Below are 23,545 nucleotides of genomic sequence, written 5' to 3' on the forward strand. Positions count from 1 at the left end.
GTGCAGTTTTGAGAAACTTGCATTTTGGGACCTCTGGTATGAATGTGAAGTGTGCACGTGCACGCATGCGCGCGTGCGTGTGTGTGTGTGTGTAGATGGAGTGGGTGCAGGAAGTTCCATCTGTTTTAGAACGGCCAAGGGAGATCTTACAAGATCTGGATTAGGTCAGAACCAGCTCCTGCCCCAGGAAGGCTGGAGCAGCACTGGATCAGCCTATGTATGCCCCAGACCACCCTGCATTCTCACTCCTGTCCCTCCAAAGCACTGAAGAATTCAGACACTATGACCCTAAAGGCTCAGTGGGCTCTGTACTGTTGGGTAACTCTTTAAATTCAGATAGTTGTTTGTGAACTTTACCATATTATAGGGTTTAATAATTGTATTTTTTAAATGGTGAGTTTATGAAGAGAATGGTGAAAAAACTCAAAAAATATATTTAAAGTTCAGTGTAAGCTTAAAATTGTGTCATTTTGACATGTTTTATATTGTATCTCACAAAGTCTCAGTAGCCAGTGTGTTTTTTTCTCTCTCAGTATAGATAATATTTTTTCCTTTAAATTCATTTTACTTTTTTATGCTGAAGTATTTTCAAGTAAATTATAGACTGCATGATGTTTTCTCTCTAAATCCTTCAATGTACAGCTGTAGAAAAAGAAAAACATTTTTTTATGTAGCCAAAACAATATGATCACTCCTAACAAAATTAACAAGTCCTTAGTCTCACCTAATACCTAGTCCATATTTAAATTAACCCAGTTGTCCCAATTTATTGTCATTTATATCTTGTTTGTTCAAACCAAGATACAATCTGGAATCATGCATTGCATTTGATTATTATGTTCCTTAAAATTTATTTAATCTAAAACAGTCCTTTTATCAGGATATTGCCTTGCCTTTTTCTTGTAAAATGTCTTACCTTTGGATTTGTCTGATTGCCTCTTCAGAGTATCTTCAGCTTGTTTTTCTACCCTTTGTATTTCCCAGAAACTGGAAATTAGATGTAAAGACTGGACTAAGCTAGAAGTCGAACTTTTTTTTTTTTTTAATTTATTTATTTTAGGCTGTGTTGGGTCTTTGTTGCTGCACGCGGGGGCTTCTCATTGCGGTAGCTTCTCTTGCTGTAGAGCACGGGCTTCAGTAGTTGTAGCTTGAGGGCTCTAGAGCGCAGGCTCAGTAGTTGTGGCTCACGGGCTTAGTTGCTCCGCGGCAAGTGGGATCTTCCCGGACCAGGGCTCGAACCCGTGTCCCCTGCATTGGCAGGCGGATTCTTAACTACTGCGCCACCAGGGAAGCCCCAGTCGAACATTTTTGGCAAGAATTCATCATAGGTGAAATGTGCTTTGTGTTGTACCATGTGAGGAGATACGTAATTCCTGCTCACACCACTGTTAGTGATGCTAACTTTGATTACTAGGTTAAGGTGATGACAGCCTGATCTTGTGACAGTATTCTCTATGGTATTACCTTGGTAGTAATATGAATGTTCATTTTCCTGTCATCCATTCTCCTAATGCTTTTAACACTATTTGGTAATTCTTGCCTGAATCAGTAACTTCGCTAGGGTTTGCCAAATATCATTTTTCTAATTCTGTCATTCCTTCTGCATTAGCTGACATTTGGTAAAACAGAGCTCTTTTTCATCAACTGGGACTATTTGGTACCCTGAAATATATAGTTCTATTGGAAAAGCAGGTTAAATGTTGAGTTCTTTACATTTTTATTTACAACTTCTAAGTGAGGAGTTGGTTTAATAAATAACTTAAATGGTGGCGAATGAATATTTTTCTTGCTTTTTCTTTTTTGATATCCTTATGGAGTAATGGATTTTCATGAATTGAACGTTTCAATCAACTACAATCATTATTCTTATGTTCAATATGTTTTATGTTCAATTTATTAAAACTTTAGCCAATGATAGTCCTTTGTAGTTGGCTCCTATATTTGTTAGATATAACTCCATTAATTTTTGAGTGCTTCCTTGCACAGGAAGATGCATTGGTGTATCTTGTAGCTTCCTTGTCCCAAATGTCAGGCAGCCATTTCACTAACAAGCCCTATTCCTTTTAGTGGGGAATAGTATTAGATACCAAAATCCTGGCCCTTGGAATGTTAATTGTTATTGGGGTGACAATGTTTATAGACCTTTTCAGTGGTCTGTTTAGTCCTTGAATTTTGATATTAAAAGTTTCAATAATGAAAATTCAGGTAGTAAGGAATGTCTGTATTTTAAAAATGAATAGGTTCCAATTAATAGGTTCTACTATTTCATTCAATTTTAACATTATTGTGTTTTTAAGTAGCTACTTGATTTTATAATTGTATCTTTTGTCTTACACTGAAAATCTTGACCACCAATAACATTGCTTTATCTTAAAATATAAAGAAAATAATTTCAAAATAACAATATCAATATTACTACTACTAATGAAACCAAATGAAGTTTAAATTTTTTTGTGATTTTTGTAGCATAGATTGATTTTAATGGAAGAATAAATATAAATACTTGTTTGATATTTAATTACTACCTGTTGAAATATGTCTTGTCTGTTTCTTTTTTGTCATAGGTTGATCATTTTGGATTTCATACTGATAAAACTTTTAAACAACGGTACCTAATAGCTGATAAACACTGGAAGGAAGATGGTGGATCTATACTTTTCTACACTGGGAATGAAGGGGACATTATCTGGTTTTGCAATAATACGGTATGTGCAGATTTGTGAAACTCTGGGCTCAATTTCCTTTTTATTTATTTTTTATTTTTTTTATTTTTTTCAATTTCCTTTTTATTTTGATCAACTGGAAAAAATCTTTTGCAGTATATATGACTATTTCTGTATTGTGAAGTTCTTTAAAAAATAACAAAAAGATAAACTCACGAATAATAGAAAAACAGCAAAAGTACATGAATAGGCAGTTCACAAAAGAATAAATACAGATATCCAACAAGCCTGTTCAGCCTTAAAGAATTACACATGAAAAGAATGAAATACTATTTTTGGACAATTGAATTTTAAAAGATTAAAAAAAAAATCCCAGCTTATTTAATGATTGAACAAGGATATGAGGGAAATGGGAGTAGGAATGTTATGGCATATAGTTTATTATTATTATTATGGTCTCTAGAATGTGAACACAAGGGCAGGAAGTTTTGTTTGTTCAGTGTTGTATGCTCAGATCCAGGACTGTGCTAGGCATATAGTAGGTACTCAATAAATATTTGTTAAATGAATGAATTAATAAAATCTAAACAAAGCCAGTGCAAATAAGAAAAAAAAATACTATTTGATTGTCAAATAGGAATGGACAAAGGTAAAACTGTAGCTATATTTTAGCTTTCCTGTTCTACCATTTTTCTTATATTTGTGAGGGTTAAAGAGTATAGCTGTTATCTTGCTTCCCTGACTATATATTCTATCATCTTTTATAATAATGCTTGAATCTGTTAACAAAACTTAATTTAGGAGGACACATGAAAGGAATAAATTTTCCTTTTTAATGTTCCAGAGCTAAGACTAGAAAATGACAACTTTCTACTGAAAAGCTAGTCTGTGAATTACCTTAAAGTGGGGACTGAATCATATTTTCTACACTGCCAATGTTTGGCATGGTGTCTGGTATTCAGGAGGTCTTAGTAAATGTTGAACCGAACTGCACTGAAAGCAAAGATATGAACCCAGTTATACTGTGTTATCACAGTCCACATTTCTGATTATTTCCTTAGGAATGCTAATAGTCTAAATATGTTAGTTGAAAATAAAATAATTCCCTAAGAGCTGAGATCCTAGATATCTGTCTCTCTTAGATGAGTGACAGATGAAATCAGGACTTATTTTCCTTCAGATTCCTGCTCTGTTATTCTGTGAAACAACTGAGGCTGCCTTGTCTCCCTTTCTCTTTCTAATGTGATTTCTCTTTTATGCCAAGGCCACGGGGCAGGTTCTCCTATTCAGTTATTTTCCCAGCTCCTGTTCTTTATCATAGGTAGGCAACTGTTTCTGCCTCCACAGACCCCACTGCTCTGACAGGCACTGCAGTATAATTTAATAAGACTTGCTGGGAATCTCTGACCTCTGAAGTGGTAGAAAGGAAGAGCTACTCAGGGTAGGAAGAGTTCCAGGTACCTGATAGAGGCAGATCCTAGAAGGACAAATCTTGGCCCTTTCCCAGCCCTAGACACACCTTCCTTTACACACTAAAACGTTTGGGTTGCATATTTACATATTCTGGACATTTATTTATTGAGAGGCAGTATAGCATAGTGGTCAAGAGTGAAGATGTCAGCCAGTGATAAGATTTGAATTCTGGTTTCGCCACTATGCTTTGTGACTTTGAGTTAGTTTCTTATTCTGTGCCTTAGTTTTTATATATTAAATGGTTATAGTAATGTCTAGTTAATTGAGTTGTTATGAGGGCAAATAAGAATTAGGAACTTAGAACAATGCTGGCACATAATGTTATTTAATATTAATATGTTACATGGACCTCTTTTGAAAAATAAAAACACCCTGAAATAGGTACAGGTAAATAATCACTTAATACAGTTGCTTCCTCTCAAACCCTGAAGTCAACTCCTCTGGCTATTTTGATGGATGATCCTTACCCTTAAGAAACTCATAGTCTGGTAGGGTCAGACACACATGTAAGCAAATATTGCAGTAAAGTAATAGAGATCTATACCTAGCACAGTGGTGTTGAGAGGAGGGTGTGATCAGTAAGCCATAGTGGGGGCTGACAGAGGAGGGCATCTTGAGCTGGTGTTACAGAATCTGTAGATACATGGCAGGGAATGAGCAAGGTGTTAAGAGAGAAAATGGGGGTTATTTGAAACCATCACAGATATCAGGTTAGATTCTCCGTCCTCACATGCATACAGCTCTTTTAATTGTTTATTTATTGGTCAAGACAAACAAAAAAAACTTAGAGTTTCTCAGTCTTTGTTAGGGAGCAACAGCTCATTAAAAAGCAATAATGTGCACTGGGGATGACAAGTAGTTTTAATCTGTGCTAAATCTAAATCTAGTCGATTGAAGTGGGACACCTAGAATGCTTTGTTAAGAAGGGTTCTGAGGGCACAATTTGAGGTAAGTGAAAAAATGCAATGGTTGATTAATGACCAGCATTATGTATGGAAATAAGGAGGTCTTACTGCACTTGATGATTGTGTTCTGGAGCCAGATGGCCTGTGCTTGAATCTTAGCTCTGCTGCTTTCTAGCCGTGTGACTGTCACAGGTTATTTAAACTCTTGTGCCTCAGTGTCCTTGTCTGTAAAATGGGTATAATCAAAATGCCTATCTCTAAGATTGTTGTGATAATTAAGTGAATACATATAAAGTGTTTAGAAGGGTATCTGACAAGTGGTAAGCACTCAATTAATATTAGCTATTGTTAGCTACTATTTATCTTCATGTAAATAAGATTAACATAAAACCCAAGGGAGTCCAATATGTTTATTTGTACTGTTCTCTTTCATGTTATAAATAAAAGTTATCTGTGAGTAGGCAGATAACTTAGTTATCCGCAGCTCTTTCCTAGATTCTTTGGCACACAGTGCAATTTGAAGGCTGTTTTAGACATAATGTTGATTTTGAGGCTAGAGTGTCAGAATAAGGAGAGTTGGAATGACTGGTAGTTGAGCAACTTGGGCTTATTTTTAATTGTTTCACTCTAATACAGTGTGAGATTGATGTGCAACAATGAAACAGCGATTATATTGTTTACCTGTGGAACAAATATGAATTGTGCAGCTTCTCAGAGAACTCTTTTTGGTCCATTTCATGAGTTGCAAAAAGATTCAGACTTTTTTTCACGACCTGATTTTATCCTGTGAATTTGTAAATTCCTCCTAGGGGTTCATGTGGGACATGGCTGAGGAACTGAAAGCTATGTTGGTGTTTGCTGAACACCGATATTATGGAGAGTCCCTACCCTTTGGTGCCAACTCCTTCAAGGTAAGTGTATTTTCTACTTTTAAGTTTAGAACATTTTCTAATTACATGTCTCACTGTAAGAAAGAAATGATAGCTTTAATTTGAACTGCCTGAAATTTCAGTAATTTGTATTTAATCTTTACTTTTTATGTTTAATGATCAGTCTTTAACTCAGTGTGATGAGGCTAGCCTTCACCAGGCAAATCTTAATCTATGGCTGCAGAGATTGGCGGGAACTTTTCATTGTTTAAAAAATGTCAGTAAATAATCTGCTTTATAAATTATACACTTAAATTATTGGGTCTACCACTGGAAAAAAATGTAATGAGTGCACAAATGTTTGCTTAGTAAGGTGTTTTTCAATAAAATAAGGACAAATCATTGCTATGATTCAGTGAGGCCAACTGGCCACTTGGATTCCCTTCTGCCCTTTCTGTTCTCACAAGGAGCTTTGGCCTCAGCCACAAATCTACACTTAATAAGCCAGGACACCTTTTCCTCAACTGAGTCACTCATGTACTACCCTTGTGATTCTGGCTCTATGAATTTGCTATCTGTATTATTATTCACCGACTATTTTTCTTTAAATAACTCACTTTTTTTTTTTTGATGTGGACCATTTTTAAAGTCTTTATTGAACTTGTTACAATATTGCTTCTGTTTTATGTTTTGGTTTTTTGGCCCTGAGGCATGTGGGATCTTAGCTCCCCACCAGGGATCAAACCTGCACCCCCTGCATTGGAAGGTGAAGTCTTAACCACTGGACTGCCAGGAAAGTCCCACAACTCACTTTTCAAACTTAGTGTTATCTTAGTAAGGCTTTATGTACTATTTTTCTCTAAATTACATTGAAATAAAGCAAGTATTACATTAAAAATGTTTGCTCACTACCTAAGATCATCATGCATACCACCATTATACACATACCATGCTTTTGGAGAAATCTGAGTTAGAAATGATTGGGGGTAATCATTTGCTAGGCTTCCTGTTTTGAAAGGACTTTTTATTTTTATTTTCAGAGGTTTTATTGTCTCATATTATAAATAAATAGTCCGTGTTTTATAAATGAAAAGCAGAGCAATTTGCTGATATTTGTTAGGCTGCATGGGAAACTCTATCCTTTAGCTTATTATTTTGCATAATTATCTGATTAGGGGAGTTGACAGGTCCTGAAACCATTGGGAGGTAGTCAGCTTGTTGCAGATAGAAACATAACCTCCTCTCCTAGGTCCCTGTGGTTCATACGTTGCTAGCAAAATGGCGGTAAGGGCTGTCTTTGATATGCTTCCTTCCTTTCATGTGCTCACAGAATTTGTCAGTAGCATGGGGGAATATTACAGATATATTGTGAGAATTGGGAAAAAACCGCACTCAGCTATACATAGTGCCATGAAAACTGGAAGTAAAGAATAGTGACAGACAATGAGAGAGAAGGTAAGAAGCCAGAAAGCATACATCTTGGATAAGGGGGAAGGTTAAAGGAGTAGGAAAGAGGAAAGATGGAACTCTGGTTCCAAAATATACCAGGTGATGGGAGTAGTCAGAGTGGTGAGACTAAAGTATGAAGGTCAAATAGGATAGTCTGATATGGGTATGTAGGTGTGTTAGTTATCTCTTGCTACATAACAGTTTACCTCAAACCTTAGTGGCTTAAAACATTTATTATCTTACAGTTCCTGTGGGTAAGGAATTAGGAGTGGCTCAGCTAGGTGGTTCTGTTTCAGGGGATCTCATGAGCTTAAGATGTCATTTAGTGCTTCAGTCATCTGAAGACTTGACTGAGGCTGGAGGACCCTCTCTGCTCATATGGAAGATCCACATGAGTGACAAACTGATGCTGGGTATTAGTAAGAGGCTTCAGTGTGTCCCCTCTTGGGTTTTTCCAAAGGCCTGCTTGAGTGACCTCATGACATGGCAGCTACCTTCCCTCAAAGTTGACAATCCTAGAGAGCAAGGTAGAAACTGCAGTGCTTTTTATGACCTGACGTTGGAAGTCACATATCACTTCTGCCACATTCTATTCGTGTTAGAGCCAAGTCACTAAGTCCAGCCCAAGTTCAAAAGGAGAAGAATTAGTTTTCACCTTTTCAGAGGAGACACTTCATTAGCCTTCTCAGCTAAGCAGGACTCTGAGTTCCACCTCCCTATACTGCAATGAGGAAATTCTCCCTAGGTAGAGAACTAGATGATCGTGGAACTTACTTGCAGAGTATCCTTCTCTCAGGGCTCAAAGCCTTGTGTTGCTTGTTTTCCAATGTCTGAAAATAGTTGTTCCATAGGTTGCTGTTTTTCTTTTTTTTTTTTAACTCCAATTTTATACTTGTACATCAGGCAGGCTGATTTGTTCCAGTTGTTGGTGTATCAGACATAATAATAATCTTTCTGATGAGGAAGGATGAGTTTTATTTTTACTGATGATTCTTACTTCAGTTTTCCATAGGGTTTAGTTTACCTTTGCCTATACGGTAGCCATTGTAAATGTTTCAAGATTTGAAATAAAAGTTAGAATAGAGTAGTTGTCTGTTAAGATTAGTATTGTATTCTATCACATTTGTTGTTAAATGTTACTTACAGTTTGTCTCTGCTGTTTCTACTACCTCAACAAGGTCTTTGGTAAATAGCATTTAATAGAAATTACATTTGAATGCAAAATACATTATCTTCTTCCCGCAAACTTAAAGTCACTTTTTCATGAGTTTAAATCAGCATTGCTATTGCTTTGACTGGGCGTTTTAACTCAGTTGCCTAGAAATTCTATTTGGAGAAAAGCTTATCTGGCTTTTTTCTGGATCTATGCTATGCCTAAGCTGCTATTATGTGCACATTTATACCCATGTTCTTTGTTATTTTTCTTTAGGATTCCAGACACTTGAATTTTCTGACAACAGAACAAGCTCTGGCTGATTTTGCAAAGTTAATCAAATACTTGAAAAGAACAATCCCAGGAGCTAGAAATCAACCTGTCATTGCCCTAGGGGGCTCTTACGGTGGCATGCTTGCAGCCTGGTTCAGGATGAAGTATCCTCATTTGGTGGTTGGGTAAATGCACTTATGTTGGATGTGAGCACTTTGTTAATAATTGTCAAGGCAAACGTAGGGATTTGTTTTGGGTAAAACATGTTCTGTTCTGTTGCACTGAGATTTCTAATTTCTGTTTCATTAACAGCTGTTATTTTTCTCACCATTTTTGTTCAATATAAGTTTCAATTTTAAAACTTGAATTCGATGAGTTACATTTTTTTCTTTTCTCCTTCCTTGGACTTGTTACCATTTAGAGCTCTTGCATCCTCTGCCCCCATCTGGCAGTTTGAGACTATGGTACCTTGTGGTGTATTTATGAAGATTGTAACTACAGATTTTAGGAAAAGTGGCCCAAATTGTTCAGAGAGTATCCGCAGGTCCTGGGATGCCATTAGTCGACTCACAGAAAAGGGTAAGCTTTAATTAGGAGAATGGAATCTTGGGATTTTTTACCTTTTAAGTGTCAAATTTAACACTTCCCACTTTCTAAGTAAACTTTTTATATATTTAATTATAACATATGTATTTAAGTATAACATACAGAAAAGTACACAAATCAAAATACACAGCTTGGAGAATTTTTGCAAAGTGAATATATAGTGTAATCAGCATGCAGATCAAGAAATCCCCTCAGAAATCCCCTCAAGCCCTTTTCAGATACTACCTCTGCATTTATCAGGCTAATCACTATCCTGCATTCTAGAACCATAGATTAATTTTGCTTGCTCTTGAATTTTTTAGTAATCAGAATTGCATAGTATGTATTTTTTGTCTCTGCTGTCTTTTGCTCGGCACTGTCAGATAAATCCATTTGTATTATTTAGTTGTAGTTTATGCATTCTCATTGCTCTATATGTTCCATTTGTTTATTTACAAAAGGGAATGATTCAGAATACTAATTCTGGTAAGCTTCATGAAGATAGGCAACTTATCTATCACGAGATTAACCAGTTCTAAAAATATTTTGTTGAATGTTGAAAAAGCATTCTTGGAGAAACTGTATAGAAGACTGAGTTTTCTGAAATACCAAGTGAAGAATGAATGATCTGTAAAGCCCTTCTGTTGAGCAGTGCTTATTAGATTCCAACAATTTGATTCTATTCTCAGGTACTGGCTTGCACTGGCTTTCTGAAGCCCTTCACTTATGCACTCCATTAACAGAATCTCAGGATGTTCAGCGTTTGAAAGACTGGATCTCTGAAACCTGGGTGAATCTGGCAATGGTGGACTACCCTTATGAGTCCAACTTTTTACAGCCTTTGCCTGCTTGGCCTATCAAGGTAAGAAGAAAATGTCCTTTCATCACTTTTAATCACATACTTCTCTCTCTCTCTCCTTTTTTTTTTTTTTTTGGTGCATTCTCTGACTTTCAGCATCAGAGGAAGTCCCAGTGACAAAGGGGCTCTGAAGTTAGTCAAACCTCAAACCTAGGCAAATCCTGGCTTTTGTCACTTTCTGGTTCCTCAAACTTGGACATGTTACCTAGCTCTTCTGAACCTCAGTTTTCTCACTTGAATAATGGAGATAAAATGCATAGATTACAGAGTTGTATGAATTACAACTCTTAGAACTAAGAACCAACTCTTAGAAATAAGACCAATAGTTGCTGTTAATGGAATAATTACCATGTACCAAATTCTGTGCTCTGCACTTCATATACACAGTTTATATATGTGAGACACACAGAGCTATATAATACATGGCCCGTGCTTAATAAATGGCAGCTGCTATCAAAGTGCTATGATTCAGTCAACTGCTAACACATTCTAAGTGCTACATACATCGTAAAGGCATGGTCCCCACACAGCAAGGCGGAGTGGAAAGAGCACTGACTCTGGTTCCTTGTTCAGAACTACCATTTACCAGCTGCGTGATCTTGGGCAAGTCTGTTCTCTTCTTGGGCCTCCGTGGCTTCCTCTGCACAATGGGATAGCGATACCTATGTTCTCAGTAGGGATGCGCTGAGGATCAAATAAAATATTGGATGTGAAAACACTCTGGAAAATTTAAAGACCCTTGACACAATAAATTTTAAGATTCTTTTCATGCCAGAATTCTTTATTGTATGTGTTCTTTTTAGGCATTCCTTTGTAAAGAGCATTCCTCTTAGTTTTAAAAACAAAAGCCGGCCAACTTGATGGTTATTAAATTTAGAGAATACAACAGACTCTACAAGGTAGAATGAATGCTGTGAATGTAGATAGAATTGGGAATACAAGAACCAGGTTTCAAAAGCACTTTTAATGTAACCGTCCCTTTAAGTTATTAAATGCACACCTTGTTTAAAACTTTGTAACCCAAATGGAACAAGATCATTTGCTATTAGAGATATTTTTCTTCATCTAAAAAGTAGAATGACCAGTGAGTATATTGCACATAGCAAGCCAGAGGTAAATGCATATTGAATTAAATTGAATTTTGACAATACAAAGTTATTTTAAAGAGCAGATCTCTCTCATGGTAAGAAAACCTAGATCAAAATAATGAGAAAAAACTAAATCTGAATGAATTAGTCTCCATAAATGTCTATGTGCTAATAATGTCTTATCTTTCTATATTATTTTACTCTTTACAAAGCACTTTCATATATACTATCTCATTTAATCCCCACAGAAATACTGTGGGAAAAAAGAGTTATAATTCCAGTTTTATGGAGAGGATATTTAAGCTCAACTAAGAGGTAGTGGAAGTGGGATTTGAACTCGAACCTACCATTGTTCAGAGGCTATGATCTTCTCCTGCATTGCACTGAACTAGAAGACTTGACTGAAGATTTGGGTAAATTGCTGGCCACAGTGTGACAACTATCAGATTTAACTTTGAACTCTGTGTACAAAGTGAGAATTACATTTGCATCTTTATGCCCACTTGGAGAACAACTGAGTTGTCAGATGATAAAAACATATGGGCAATTCCCTCATTACTTAAAATAGGGGTTGGCAAACTTTATGTGTAAAGGACTATATAGTAAGTATTTTAGGCTTTGTGGGCCATGTAGTTTCTGTCACAGCTACTCAACTCTGTATTTCTAGCAGAAAGTAACCATAGACAATATTTAAATGAATGAGGAAGACTATGTTCCAACAATACTTTATTTATAAAACAGGCAGTGGGCTGGCTTTGGCCTGGGGCCTGTAGTTTGCCGCCCTGACTTAGAAAAAATGCCAGAGGAATACAGCTTTTTAATATTCATTTGTTTATGATTTGGAACAATGAACAGTCTAACTGGTTTTATCTCTGCTTCTTTAATGTTCCTTTTGAGATATTTTGCTGTTGAGTCTTAAACGTAAATATATATTCTATCCTATTTCTCTCCTAAATAATCACTCAGAATTAGTGGAGTATATCTCAAATATTTTGTCATCTGTTTTTGATTTAGCACAATCTTTCTTTTATCTTTTGTGTACATACATATTGTAAAAGTTTATTTTTAAGGCAAGATAACTTTGTGTCTTTGCCTCACAATCACCTTTTATTTCTTTTATCTAGGACTTGTTCTTGTCATTTCCTCCAGTTAATATTTTTTTACCAACTTTATCCTTTCTTTTGACATATTAAGGAATTCTTGATTGCTTATGATATATTTATAATTCTGTTTCCTGCCTGCACCCCACCGAAAGTAGTCTCTCTTTGCCTTTTGCTTGAGAAACTTCCATTGCCTACATCTATCTCTAATTTTATCCTATCTGATTTCAGAATTTTTCCACTACATGCCTCTCTTCCAAACTCTTAGCTTCAGATCACTTTCTTTCACTGTTCATTCTGTTTCTCCTTTCTTGACCCCGTCTCTGTTCTCCCAACCCCCTAATCCCTGGAACACTACCCAGTTGGGGACTGCTCTTTCACTTGGATAGTTCCATTTACCCAGGACTCCTCCTCCCTCTGATACACTTCCTCCTTTTTAAAGGGCTGACAAACAGTCGTCCTTTTCTGAGTCTGTAACTCAGGCTTAGGGTGGTGAGATAATATGTAATAGTTGGGTTATGAAAAAAGCAGGTGATTTCCAATTCTGCCTGGACCTTGTACAGTTCTGAAGTATCCACATGCAGCAACTGAATGCCATTTTCCATGTCAACTCAAATATTATCCTTTCTAATTTATCTTTGAGCCATGTACACTCAGACTCCATTTGCTTTTGTTTACTGTTAACAGAAGCTGCAACATTCATGCAGAAATAATCATGGACTTGGCTGATAGAACACAAGGAAGAAGAGAAAAGGGAAATAGAAAACCCCTCTGTCATTTGACTGCTCTGTCAGCATAAAAACTGCTAGTTCTCAGTTCTCAGCTTAAAGACCAGTTTTAAAGGATACTGTAGAGTTTGTCTATTTTGGAATCATTTTTCAGCTGATAACTCGCCAAATCTTTTGGCTTAGCCTCCTGAGCATGCAGATAGATACAGTGAAATAATAAGATATAAGATGGAAAATCTCTTCCGTTTGTCCTGGTGTTTGATAATGTATGCGACCTCTCTGGGTGGTTTAAGCGGTTTAGGTGCATTCTATGAAAAGGGAGCTTTTAATGACAAAACTAATGTGATTATCTGAGTGAGGGTGAGAGGGGTATTGAAGCCTTAGAGAAAGAAAATCTGTTAGAAAAGCTGAATGTATCTGCTTAATCCTTTCTCTAATGTGGATGGACCATACTCTCTGAGAAGAGATTGGTCTTTTTTTTTTTTTTTAACCTATCTTCTTTCCTTCTTCTTTAAAAACATTTTCTTTGCCTTCTTTTTCTCTCTTATTCAAATGCTTATCCTCATAGGTACAGGGACACTTAAAGCTTTTAAACAATTCATTATCTTTACTTTCTCTGGTGTACATGGGTCAAAGGGCAGAACCTAAATATTTGGGTACAGAGCTGATTAGTTTGGTACTAAGATTACAATGTTCTACTATCTCCATAATTTACACTCTTTAAAACAGAATTATTAAAATGGACCTCTTAGGCTCTTTTTACGTTTTTCCTGAATGTTCACATTTGTTCTAGGAAGTAGAAAGTGAATTAAGTCTGTCCATTTCCTGAACCTCATTTTGCTCTACTGTTTTACAGTTTCCTTTTCACTATTGCATAATAAGTTTTGTAATTTTATATTGCCACAGAATCCTTTCTATCTAAGTTTCTACCTAAAACAAATAAACTTAGAAAAATATAATCTAAGAATAAAAAAATATTTGTTTAAAAAATTAAGCATGAGGCTACAGGTATGTTTAGGTACTGTTCGTGTTGTTATTTGTCTCTTATATTATAACTTCTAGGTTGAGTGTGTGTAGCGTAGTGGTTACAAATGGAAGCTTCAGAGTGGGTCTGCATTTGAATCCCCGTTCTGCTACTTCCAGGCTGTTTGACTTTGGAGAAGTTTCTTAACCTCTCTGTGCTTTAATTTCCTCAACTGCAAAATGGGGATAATAGTAATTATAATGCTTCTTAGGGTCATTATGAGGATTTAATAGCACCTGGTGTATAGTAAGCACTAAGTTGATGCTAGTTATATGCATATAATTGTTATTATATGATGTCAAAGAGACATTGGTATACCAGGACTTTGTAGCCAAAGTTTGGGTTCAGAACTTATATTCACAGTTTTAAATTTGTGTATCTGTAGCAGACCTCTCTGAGCTTATTTCCTTCTCTGTGAAATGCGGATGGTTATTATATGTTTCTCCCTGGGTCATTGTAGGGAAAGCACCTGACCTCAAGGAATAGTCAATAGTTTTACTAGCAGACTCAGCCCCAGCTGCCCCCTTATCAGTAGATTTATAGTCTAAGTAGGAATGCTGTGCCTTTTGTAGAAATTGTTTAGAAGACACTGTTTGCTAGTGTCTACAAAATAAATGGAAAGTGTAGTACTGGGGCTACCTCAGTACTGAGTATTTTGGATGGAAGTGGTTGGCAGAGAATCTTTCCTTGTCTGATTAGATCACAGTCCCTAAGTAAATAATCAACAGACCAAGTGCTTGCCCTCATCAGATGGGTAATACCTGCAAATTATCAGGCCTAGGCTGAAGTATTATATGAGGTTGAACCAAAAATGCCAATATTTGTGTTTGACTTATAAACATGGCAATTTCATATGCTTCAGCTTAACATTTACATAAGTATTTTGTGTATCCTATAGCTCTTTAATAAAAGTATATGAATATCTCCTGTTGAATTACTAGTCTTTGAATAAGCATGGGAATAGTGCTGAGGTTTTGCTAGTATAATTTAAGTATTTTTGGGAAAACTTTATTTACTCTTGGCTACTAAAATTCTTAATGGAATACAGTCTTCCCTCAGTATCCATGGCATCCTCAGGGGATTGGTTCCAGGAGCCCCTGTGTATACCAGAATCCACGGAAGCTCAAGTCCCTTATATAAAACGGTATAGTATAGTCAGTGGGCCTCTGTATCCATGGGTTTCCCATCCGTGAATTCAATCAACCTCAGGTGGAAATGTCCATCCATGGATGCCAAACTTGTGGATATGGAGGGCTGACTATATATTTACTGAAAAAAATCCGTGTATAAATGGATCCACCCAGTTCAAACCTGTGTTTTTCAAGGGTCAACTGTACATAGAGAAATGTAGAGAGTGTGTCTTTTATCTAGAGGATGATGCTTAGACTCACAGAATCTTTGAGTTAGAGAGGAAATACAGAAACACCTAAAATAACAAAATTCTCTTATTTTAAATATTTGTAAACAAATTTTAAGTGATATTTTTTCAGGCCTTCTCTCTATCATACTGGTAGAATTATAAACTGGTACTTCCTTTCTATAAGGCAGTTTGACATGATGTAGCAAAGGCCTTAAAAATGTTTATTTCCTTCAAACCAGTAATTCCTCTAAGAATTTATCTCAAGAAAACAAGGGTAGATAGGTAGATAGGTAGATAGATAGATTTAGCCCCAAGGATATTTATTGTAGCCTTACTTGCAATAGTAAAAGATTGGGAATGATTCAGATGACCAATTATAGAGTTTCTTCAACTATTCCTCAACTCCCCATCCTGATTGCTCCCCTCTGAATTTCCTCATGTTGGTCAGTGTCCTTATTAGAGTGTGGTGCTCAGAATTGGACACAGTACTCCAGGGGTGCTCTGACCTCACAGAGGACAGTGGGCCCAGGATTGCCCTTAATCTGGACATGGAATTTCTATCAGCAGAGGCCAAGTTTCTGACCAGGACGTTCTCTCTGTGTAAGTGGGGCTGCCAAAACCCAAGTATTGTCAGCTGGTGCCAGTCCCCAGCCATGCTTGTGTCTTTTAGGGAGTGACAGTAACTGCTGTTTGCAGAGATGGCTATTCATAGGGACTCCTTTTCTTTGCCTGACAGAGGCCCAGTGTTCTAGCTCTGAGAGGGGATCTGATGCCAGCATGTGAGTCACACTCACTTGTTACTGTTCTCTTCGAGAGTTTTAGGCCACTTGTTGCTGCACATCAGCACTCCCTTCTCCCCCTGCCCAGCTTGCACTGTCACCCAGCCTCATCTACCATGCTGTGCTTGAACATAATGCTCTTCTCTGCATTGCATGGCTCTACTCCGTAGTTTTGTGCTGCATTTTGAAAGAGCTAAGTCCAGTGGGGGTGTCCACATGCAGGAAAGAATGCTGATCAACTGTTGGCATTAGATAGTTTAATAAATTCTATGATTGGTTCTTGATTTCCATACATTCTTGAGTATTTCTAATTGGCATATTTCTCAGGAACATTTTCTGAGAAAAGGGCTATGCAATTAGGTATTTTTGACTTACCATGAATAATTGAGAGTTGTCAGAATAGTAAAACAATCTTTTGCCTTTTTTCTTCAACATGCATTTCCTTATTGCTTTAGGCTTGATAGGTTTTTGCAGCTTTCAGTTTAGTTCAGTTCTGTTTCTTTGTTTTTTTTACATATAAATTTATTTATTTATTTTTAGCTGTGTTAGGTCTTCGTTTTTGCACATGGGCTTTCTCTGGTTGCGGCGAGCGGGGGCTACTCTTTGTTGTGGTGCACGGGCTTCTCATTGAGGTGGCTTCTCTTGCTGCGGAGTACGGGCTCTAGGCGCATGGGCTTCAGTAGTTTTCACGCACGGGCTTAGTTGCTCTGTGGCATGGGGGATCTTCCCGGACCAGGGATCAAACCCGTGTCCCCTGCATTGGCAGGCAGATTCTTAACCACTGCACCACCAGGGAAGTCCCAGCATGGTTTTTTAAATTAAAAAAAAAAAAAAAATTTTTTTTTTTAGATTCTACATATAAGAGAGATCATATAGTATTTGTCTTTCTCTGTCTGACTGATTTCACTTAGCATAATGCCCTTAAAGTCTACCCATGTTGTCACAAATGGCAAGATTTCATTCTTTTTTTATGGCTTAATAATATTCCATCGTATACATGTACCATACCTCTTTTATTCATTCATCCATTGATGAACATTTAGGTTGTTTCCATATCTTGGCCATTGTAAATAATGCTGCAGTGAACATGGAGATGCATATATCTTTTCAGATTAGTGTTTTTGTTTTCTTTGGGTAAATACCCAGAAGTGGAATTGCCAGATTATATGGCATTTCTAGTTTGAAGTTTTTGGGGAACCTCCATACTGTTTTCAAAGTGGTGTACCAATTTACATTCCTACCAGCAGTGCACAGGGTTCCCTTTTCTCCACATCCTCGCCAACACTTGTTATTTCTTGTCTTTTTGATAATAGCCATTCTAATAGATGTGAGGTGATATCTCATTGTACTCTTGATTTGCATTTTCCTTTTGATTAATGATGTAGAGCATCTTTTCATATACCTGTTGGCCATCTGTATGTCTTCTTTGGAAAACTGTCTATTCAGATCTTCTGCCCATTTTTTAATTGGATTTTTTTTTTTTGCTGTTGAGTTGTATGAGTTCTTTATATATTTCGGATGTTAGCCCTTTATCAGATATATGATTTGCAGATATTTTCTCCCATTCAGTAGGTTGCCTTTTCATTTGTTGATGGTTTCCTTTGCTATGCAGGAGGCTTTTAGTTTGATGAAATCCTACTTGTTTATTTTTGCTTTTGTTTTTGGTGTCAGATTAAAAAAAATCATTGCCAAGACCTATGTCAAGGAGCTTACCACCTATGTTTTCTTCTATGAGTTTTATGGTTTCAGGTCTTACATGGAAGTCATTCACTTTGAGTTAATTTTTGTGTCTGGTGTAAGATAGTCATCCAGTTTCATTATTTTGCATGTGGCTGTCCAATGTTCCCAACACTGTTTATTGAAGAGACTATCTTTTCCCCATTGTATATTCTTTTTTTTAAATTTATTTATTTATTTTTGGCTGCTTTGGGTCTTTGTTGCTGCACGTGGGCTTTCTCTAGTTGCGGTGAGCGGGGGCTACTCTTCGTTGCGGTGCGCAGGCTTCTCATTGTGGTGGCTTCTCTTGTTGCAGAGCACAGGCTCTAGGCGCCCAGGCTTCAGGAGTTGTGGCTCACGGGCTCTGGAGCGCAGGCTCAGTAGTTGTGGCACACGGGCTTAGTTGGTCCACGGCATGTGGGAACTTCCCGGACCAGGGCTTGAACCCGTGTCCCCTGCATTGGCAGGCGGATTCTTAACCACTGCGCCACCAGGGAAGCCCCCCATTGTATATTCTTGACTTGTTTGTCATAAGTTAATTGACCATATATGCATGGGTTTATTTCTGGTCTCTCTACTCTGTTTCATTGATCTATGTGTCTGTTTTTATGCCAGTACCATATTGTTTTAATTAATACAGGTTTGTAATATAGTTTGAAATCAGAGAGTGTGATGCCTTTACCATTGTTCTTTCTCAAGATTGCTTTGGCCATTTGGGGTCTTTTATGTTTCCACACAAATTTTAGAATTTTAAATTTTATTTCTGTGAAAATGTCATTGGAATTTTGATAAGGATAGCATTGACTCTGTATATTGCTTTGCGTATAGATATTTTAACAGTATTAATTCTTCCAATCCATATATTTTCATTTATTTGTGTCTTCTTCAATTTTTTCATTAATGTCTTGTATTTTTTAACATACAGGTCTTTCATGTCTAAAATACCTCCTCCCAGGTATTTTATTCTTTTTGACGTAATTGTAAATGGGATTGTTTTCTTAATTTCTCTTTCTGATAGTTCATTGTTAGTATATAGAAACACAGAAGATTTTTATATGTTGGTTTTGTTTCTTGCAACTTTACTGAATTCATTGATTTTTCTTAATAAATTCATTAATTTTTCTAACAGTTTGTTTTTGGCCACACCACATGGCTTGTGGGATCTTAGTTCCCTGACCAGGGATTGAACCCATGCCTCCTGCAGTGCAAGTGTGGAGTCCTAACCACTGGACTGCCAGGGAATTTCCTCTAACAGTTTTTTGATAGAGCCTTTATGGTTTTTTTATATATAATATCATGTCATCTGCAAATAGAGGTAGTTTTACTTATTCCTTTCAGATTTAGATGCCTTTTATTTCTTTTTCTTACCTAATTGCTCTGGCTAGGACTTCCAATAGTATGTTGAATAAAAGTGGTGAGAGTGAGCATCCTTGTCTTGTTCCTGATCTTAGAGTAAAAGCTTTCAGCTTTTCACTGTGAGTATGATGTTTGCTCTGGGCTTGTCATATACAACCTTTATTATGTTGAAGTATGTCCACTCTATACCAGTTTGTTGAGAGTTTTTGTTTTAATCATAAATAGATGTTGAATTTTGTCAAATACTTCTTTTGCATCTATTAAGATGATCATATGATTTTTATCCTTTATTTTGTTAATATGGTGGTTCACATTGACTGATTTGTTGATGTTGAACCATCCTTGCTTCCCTGGGTAAATCCTACTTGATCATGGTGTATGATCCTTTTAGTGTATCATTGAATTTGGTTTGCTAATATTTTGTTGAGGATTTTTGCATCTATGGTCATCAGGGAGATTGGCCTGTAATTTTCTTTTCTTGTGGCATTCTTGTGTAGTTTTGGTATCAGGGTAATTCTGGCCTTGTAAAATGAACTTGGAAGTGTTCCCTCCTTTTCTATTTTTTGGGAAGAGTTTAGGAAGGATTGATATTAATTCTTCCTTGAATGTTGGTAGAATTCACCAGTGAAACCATCTGGTCCTAGACTTTTGTTTTTTTGAAGGTTTTTGTTTACTGATTCAATCTCCTTACTAGTATTCAGCCTGTTCGGATTTTCTGTTTCATCATTATTCAGTCTTTTTTTTTGGCTGTACTGCATGGCATGTGAGATCTTAATTCCCCAACCAGGGATTGAACCTGTATCCTCTGCAGTGGAAGCGTGGAGTCTTAACCCCTGGACCGCCAGGGAAGTCCCCCATGATTCAGTCATGATAGGCTGCATGTTTCTAGGAATTTATGCATTTCTTCTAGGTTGTTGAATTTGATGACATATAATTGTTTATAGTACTCTGTTGTGATCCTTTGTATTTCTGTGGTATCAGAAATACACAGCATCTGTAGTATCTGTAGTATCTCCTCTTTCATTTCTGATTTTATTTATTTGAGTTCTCACTCTTTTTTTCTTGGTCACTCTGGCTAAAGATTTGCTAATTTTATTTTTCAAAATCCAGGTCTTAGTTTTATTAATTTTTTTTTTTTTCTATTGCCATGCTCCAGACTGCCAGTGTTTCCTGGAGGGGAGCTTTACATGTGTCTGGTGCCCTGGTTTTTATGTCTTGCGCCCCAGTTTTTGTGGCTCCCACCCAGGGGACACCCCTTGATCACCTGGCTCTGGTGGCTGGGGGCTGGAGCTTACACTCCTGAGTCCCATGGGACTGTGCTACTGGAGATATGGTTCTTGTCAGGCTGCCACCCTCAGGGCACTGCGTAGACAGCAGACTGAGGTACACCCCCCCAGTCTTTTTGTGAAGGAGACTTCTTTGCTTGTTTGGAGCTTCTGCCTGAGGGGCAGGCTTCAGGTTTAACACGTATTTAGTGGCCTGCAAAGCTGCTCTTAAGGAATGTAGGCCATGGATGCCACCTTGGTGCTTTCCCTCTGCCTTGCTTCAGCTTGCTGATATCACCTAGAAAAGAGCTTATACACTCATCTCGGAGCCCTGTTTTTTGTGACTGCCCAATGGACACTTCCAGATCACCTGACTCTGGTGGCCAACAGGGCTCATGCTTGCAGTCCCACAACACTGTATATATTTGCATACTTTTAAAAGCTGGTGCTTGAGGGTCTGGCTCCTAGTCATCCTGAATGAAAGAGCTAAGATCCTCCCTTTTGGGATGCTGACAGGTTTTGGCATGTCCTCAACTACTTGGAGTTATTAAAAATATAATAGGCTGCTTGGATAAGCACAAAGGTTTGAAAGACACCCAAGCGCTAAGGCAGGGTTGAACAACAAGGTTCATCTCCTATACGAGGCCACTCCTTCATGACTGGGAGAGGTGGTTGTTTCTACTATATGGAAACTAACACAGAGAGTCAAACAAAATGAAGAAATAGAGGAATATGTTCCAAATGAAAGAACAAGGTAAAACCTCAGAAAAAAATCTTAATGAGAGAGAGATTAATTTACCTGATAAAGAGTTCAAAGTAATGGTCATAAAGATGCTCACTGAACTGGGGAGAAGAATGGATGAACACAGAATTTCAGCAAAGAGATGGAAAATATAAAAAAAGTACCACGTAGAAGTCACAAAGCTGAAGAATACAATAACTGAAAAAAATTACACTGGAGTGATTCAACAGCAGATTAGATGAAACAGAAGACAGGATCAGTCAACACAAAAACAGGGCAGTAGGACTTACGCAGTCAGAGCAGCAGAATGAAAAAAAGTGAAAATAGCTTAAGGGACTTATAGACTAACATTTACATCAGGTGGTCTAACATTCACCTCATAGGGTTCCCAGAAGGAGAAGAGAGAGAGAAAGTGGCAGAAATCTTATCTGAAGAAATAATAGGTGAAAGCGTCTCTAATCTTCCAGATCCAGGAATCCCAGAGAGTTCCAAATAAGAGGAATCCAAACAGACCCATACCAAGACACAGTATAATTAAAATGTCAAAAGTTAAAGACAGGGAGAAAATGTTAAAAAACAACAAGAAAAAGCAATTTGTTACATGCAAGGGAGCTCCCATAAGACTATGAGCAGATTTTTTAGCAGAAACTTCGCAGGCCAGAAGGGAAAGACACAGTATATAAGGTGCTGAAAGAAAAAAACCTTTCAACTAAGAATACTCTACCTGGCAGTTATCATTCAGAAGTGAAGGAGAGATAGAGTTTACCAGACAAGCAAAAGCTAAAGGAGTTCATCACCACTAAACCAGCCTTATAAGAAATGTTAAAAGGGACTTCTTTAAACTGAAAAGAAAGGGCACTAAGTAGTAACAAGAACTCATATGAAAGAATAAATCTCACTGGAAAGGCAAATATATAGTAAAGATAGTGGATTAATTACTTACAAAGCTAGTATGAAGGCCAAAAAAATCAAAGGTAGTAAAAATAACTATGATTACAGTAACTTGTTAAGGATACACAAGAGAAAAAGATCTAGAATGTGACTTATAAATTGGGGGAATTATAAAATGGGGGAGTAATAATGTTGAGCTTTTCAATGGGATCAAACTTAAGTTGTTATCAACTTAAAATAGACTGTTATCGATATAAATTGTTATATTTAAGCCTCATGGTAACCACAAAACAAAAACTTGTGGTAAATATACAAAAGATAAAGAGAGAGGAATATAAACATACCACTAAAGAAAGTCATCAAGCCACAAAGGAAGAGAGCAAGAGAAAAAGAAAGAAAGGAGCTAGAGGAGCTACATAAACAGCCAAAAAACAATGAACAAAATGGCAATAAGCACATACATATTAATAATTACTTTAAATGTAAATGGACTGAATTCGCTAATCAACAGACATAGAGTGGTTGAATGAATAAAAAACCAAGACCCATCAATATGTTACCTATAAGAGACTCACTTTAGATGTAAGGACACAAACAGACTGAAAGTGAAGGGATGGAAAATGATGTTCCATGCAAATGGAAACCAAAAGAAAGCTGGGGTAGCTATACTTATATTAGACAAAATAGACTTTAAAATAAAGACTATAATGATACACAGAGAAGTGTGTTACATAATGATAAGGGAGTCAATTCAACAAGAAGATAAAACATTTGTAAATATTTATGTGCCCAATATAGGAGAACCTAAATATGTAAAGCAGATATTAACAGACCTAAAGGGAGAAATTGGCAGCAGTACATGAACAGTAGGGGACTTTAATACCCCACTAATGTCAATAGATAGATTATCCAGGCAGAAAATCAATAAGGAAACATTGGTTTTAAACAGCACATTAGACTAGATGGACTTAACAGATATTTATAGAACATTCTATCTCAAAGCAACAGAATATACATTCTTCTCAAGTGCACATAGAACATTTTCTAAGATAGATCAAATGTTAGGCCACAAACAAGTCTTAGTAAATTTAAGAGGATTGAAATCATATGAAGCATCATTTCCAACCACAGTGGTATGAATCTAGAAATAAATTACACAAAGAAAACTGGAAAATTCACAAATATTTGGAGATAAAGCAACATGCTATTGGACAACCAATGGGTCAAAGAAGAAATTAAAAGAGAAATTTAAAAAATACCTTGAGAC

At 36.8% G+C, this 23,545-nt stretch overlaps 1 protein-coding gene across 2 annotated transcripts in view; it reads left to right on the forward strand.

The window, feature by feature from the left end:
* LOC118899748 (prolylcarboxypeptidase) overlaps positions 1-23,545 on the forward strand; it is a 69,147-nt gene that overhangs the window by 34,233 nt on the left and 11,369 nt on the right. For both annotated transcript variants that reach the window (XM_036861660.1, XM_036861661.1), the window contains exons 3-7: positions 2,565-2,705; positions 5,851-5,952; positions 8,789-8,970; positions 9,207-9,364; positions 10,060-10,232. In XM_036861660.1, coding sequence (XP_036717555.1) covers positions 2,565-2,705; positions 5,851-5,952; positions 8,789-8,970; positions 9,207-9,364; positions 10,060-10,232 — 756 coding nt within the window. The remainder of the gene's footprint in view (positions 1-2,564; positions 2,706-5,850; positions 5,953-8,788; positions 8,971-9,206; positions 9,365-10,059; positions 10,233-23,545) is intronic.

The sequence above is a fragment of the Balaenoptera musculus genome, chromosome 8 (genome assembly GCF_009873245.2).
Source record: "Balaenoptera musculus isolate JJ_BM4_2016_0621 chromosome 8, mBalMus1.pri.v3, whole genome shotgun sequence".
Classification (NCBI taxonomy): Eukaryota; Metazoa; Chordata; class Mammalia; order Artiodactyla; family Balaenopteridae; genus Balaenoptera; species Balaenoptera musculus.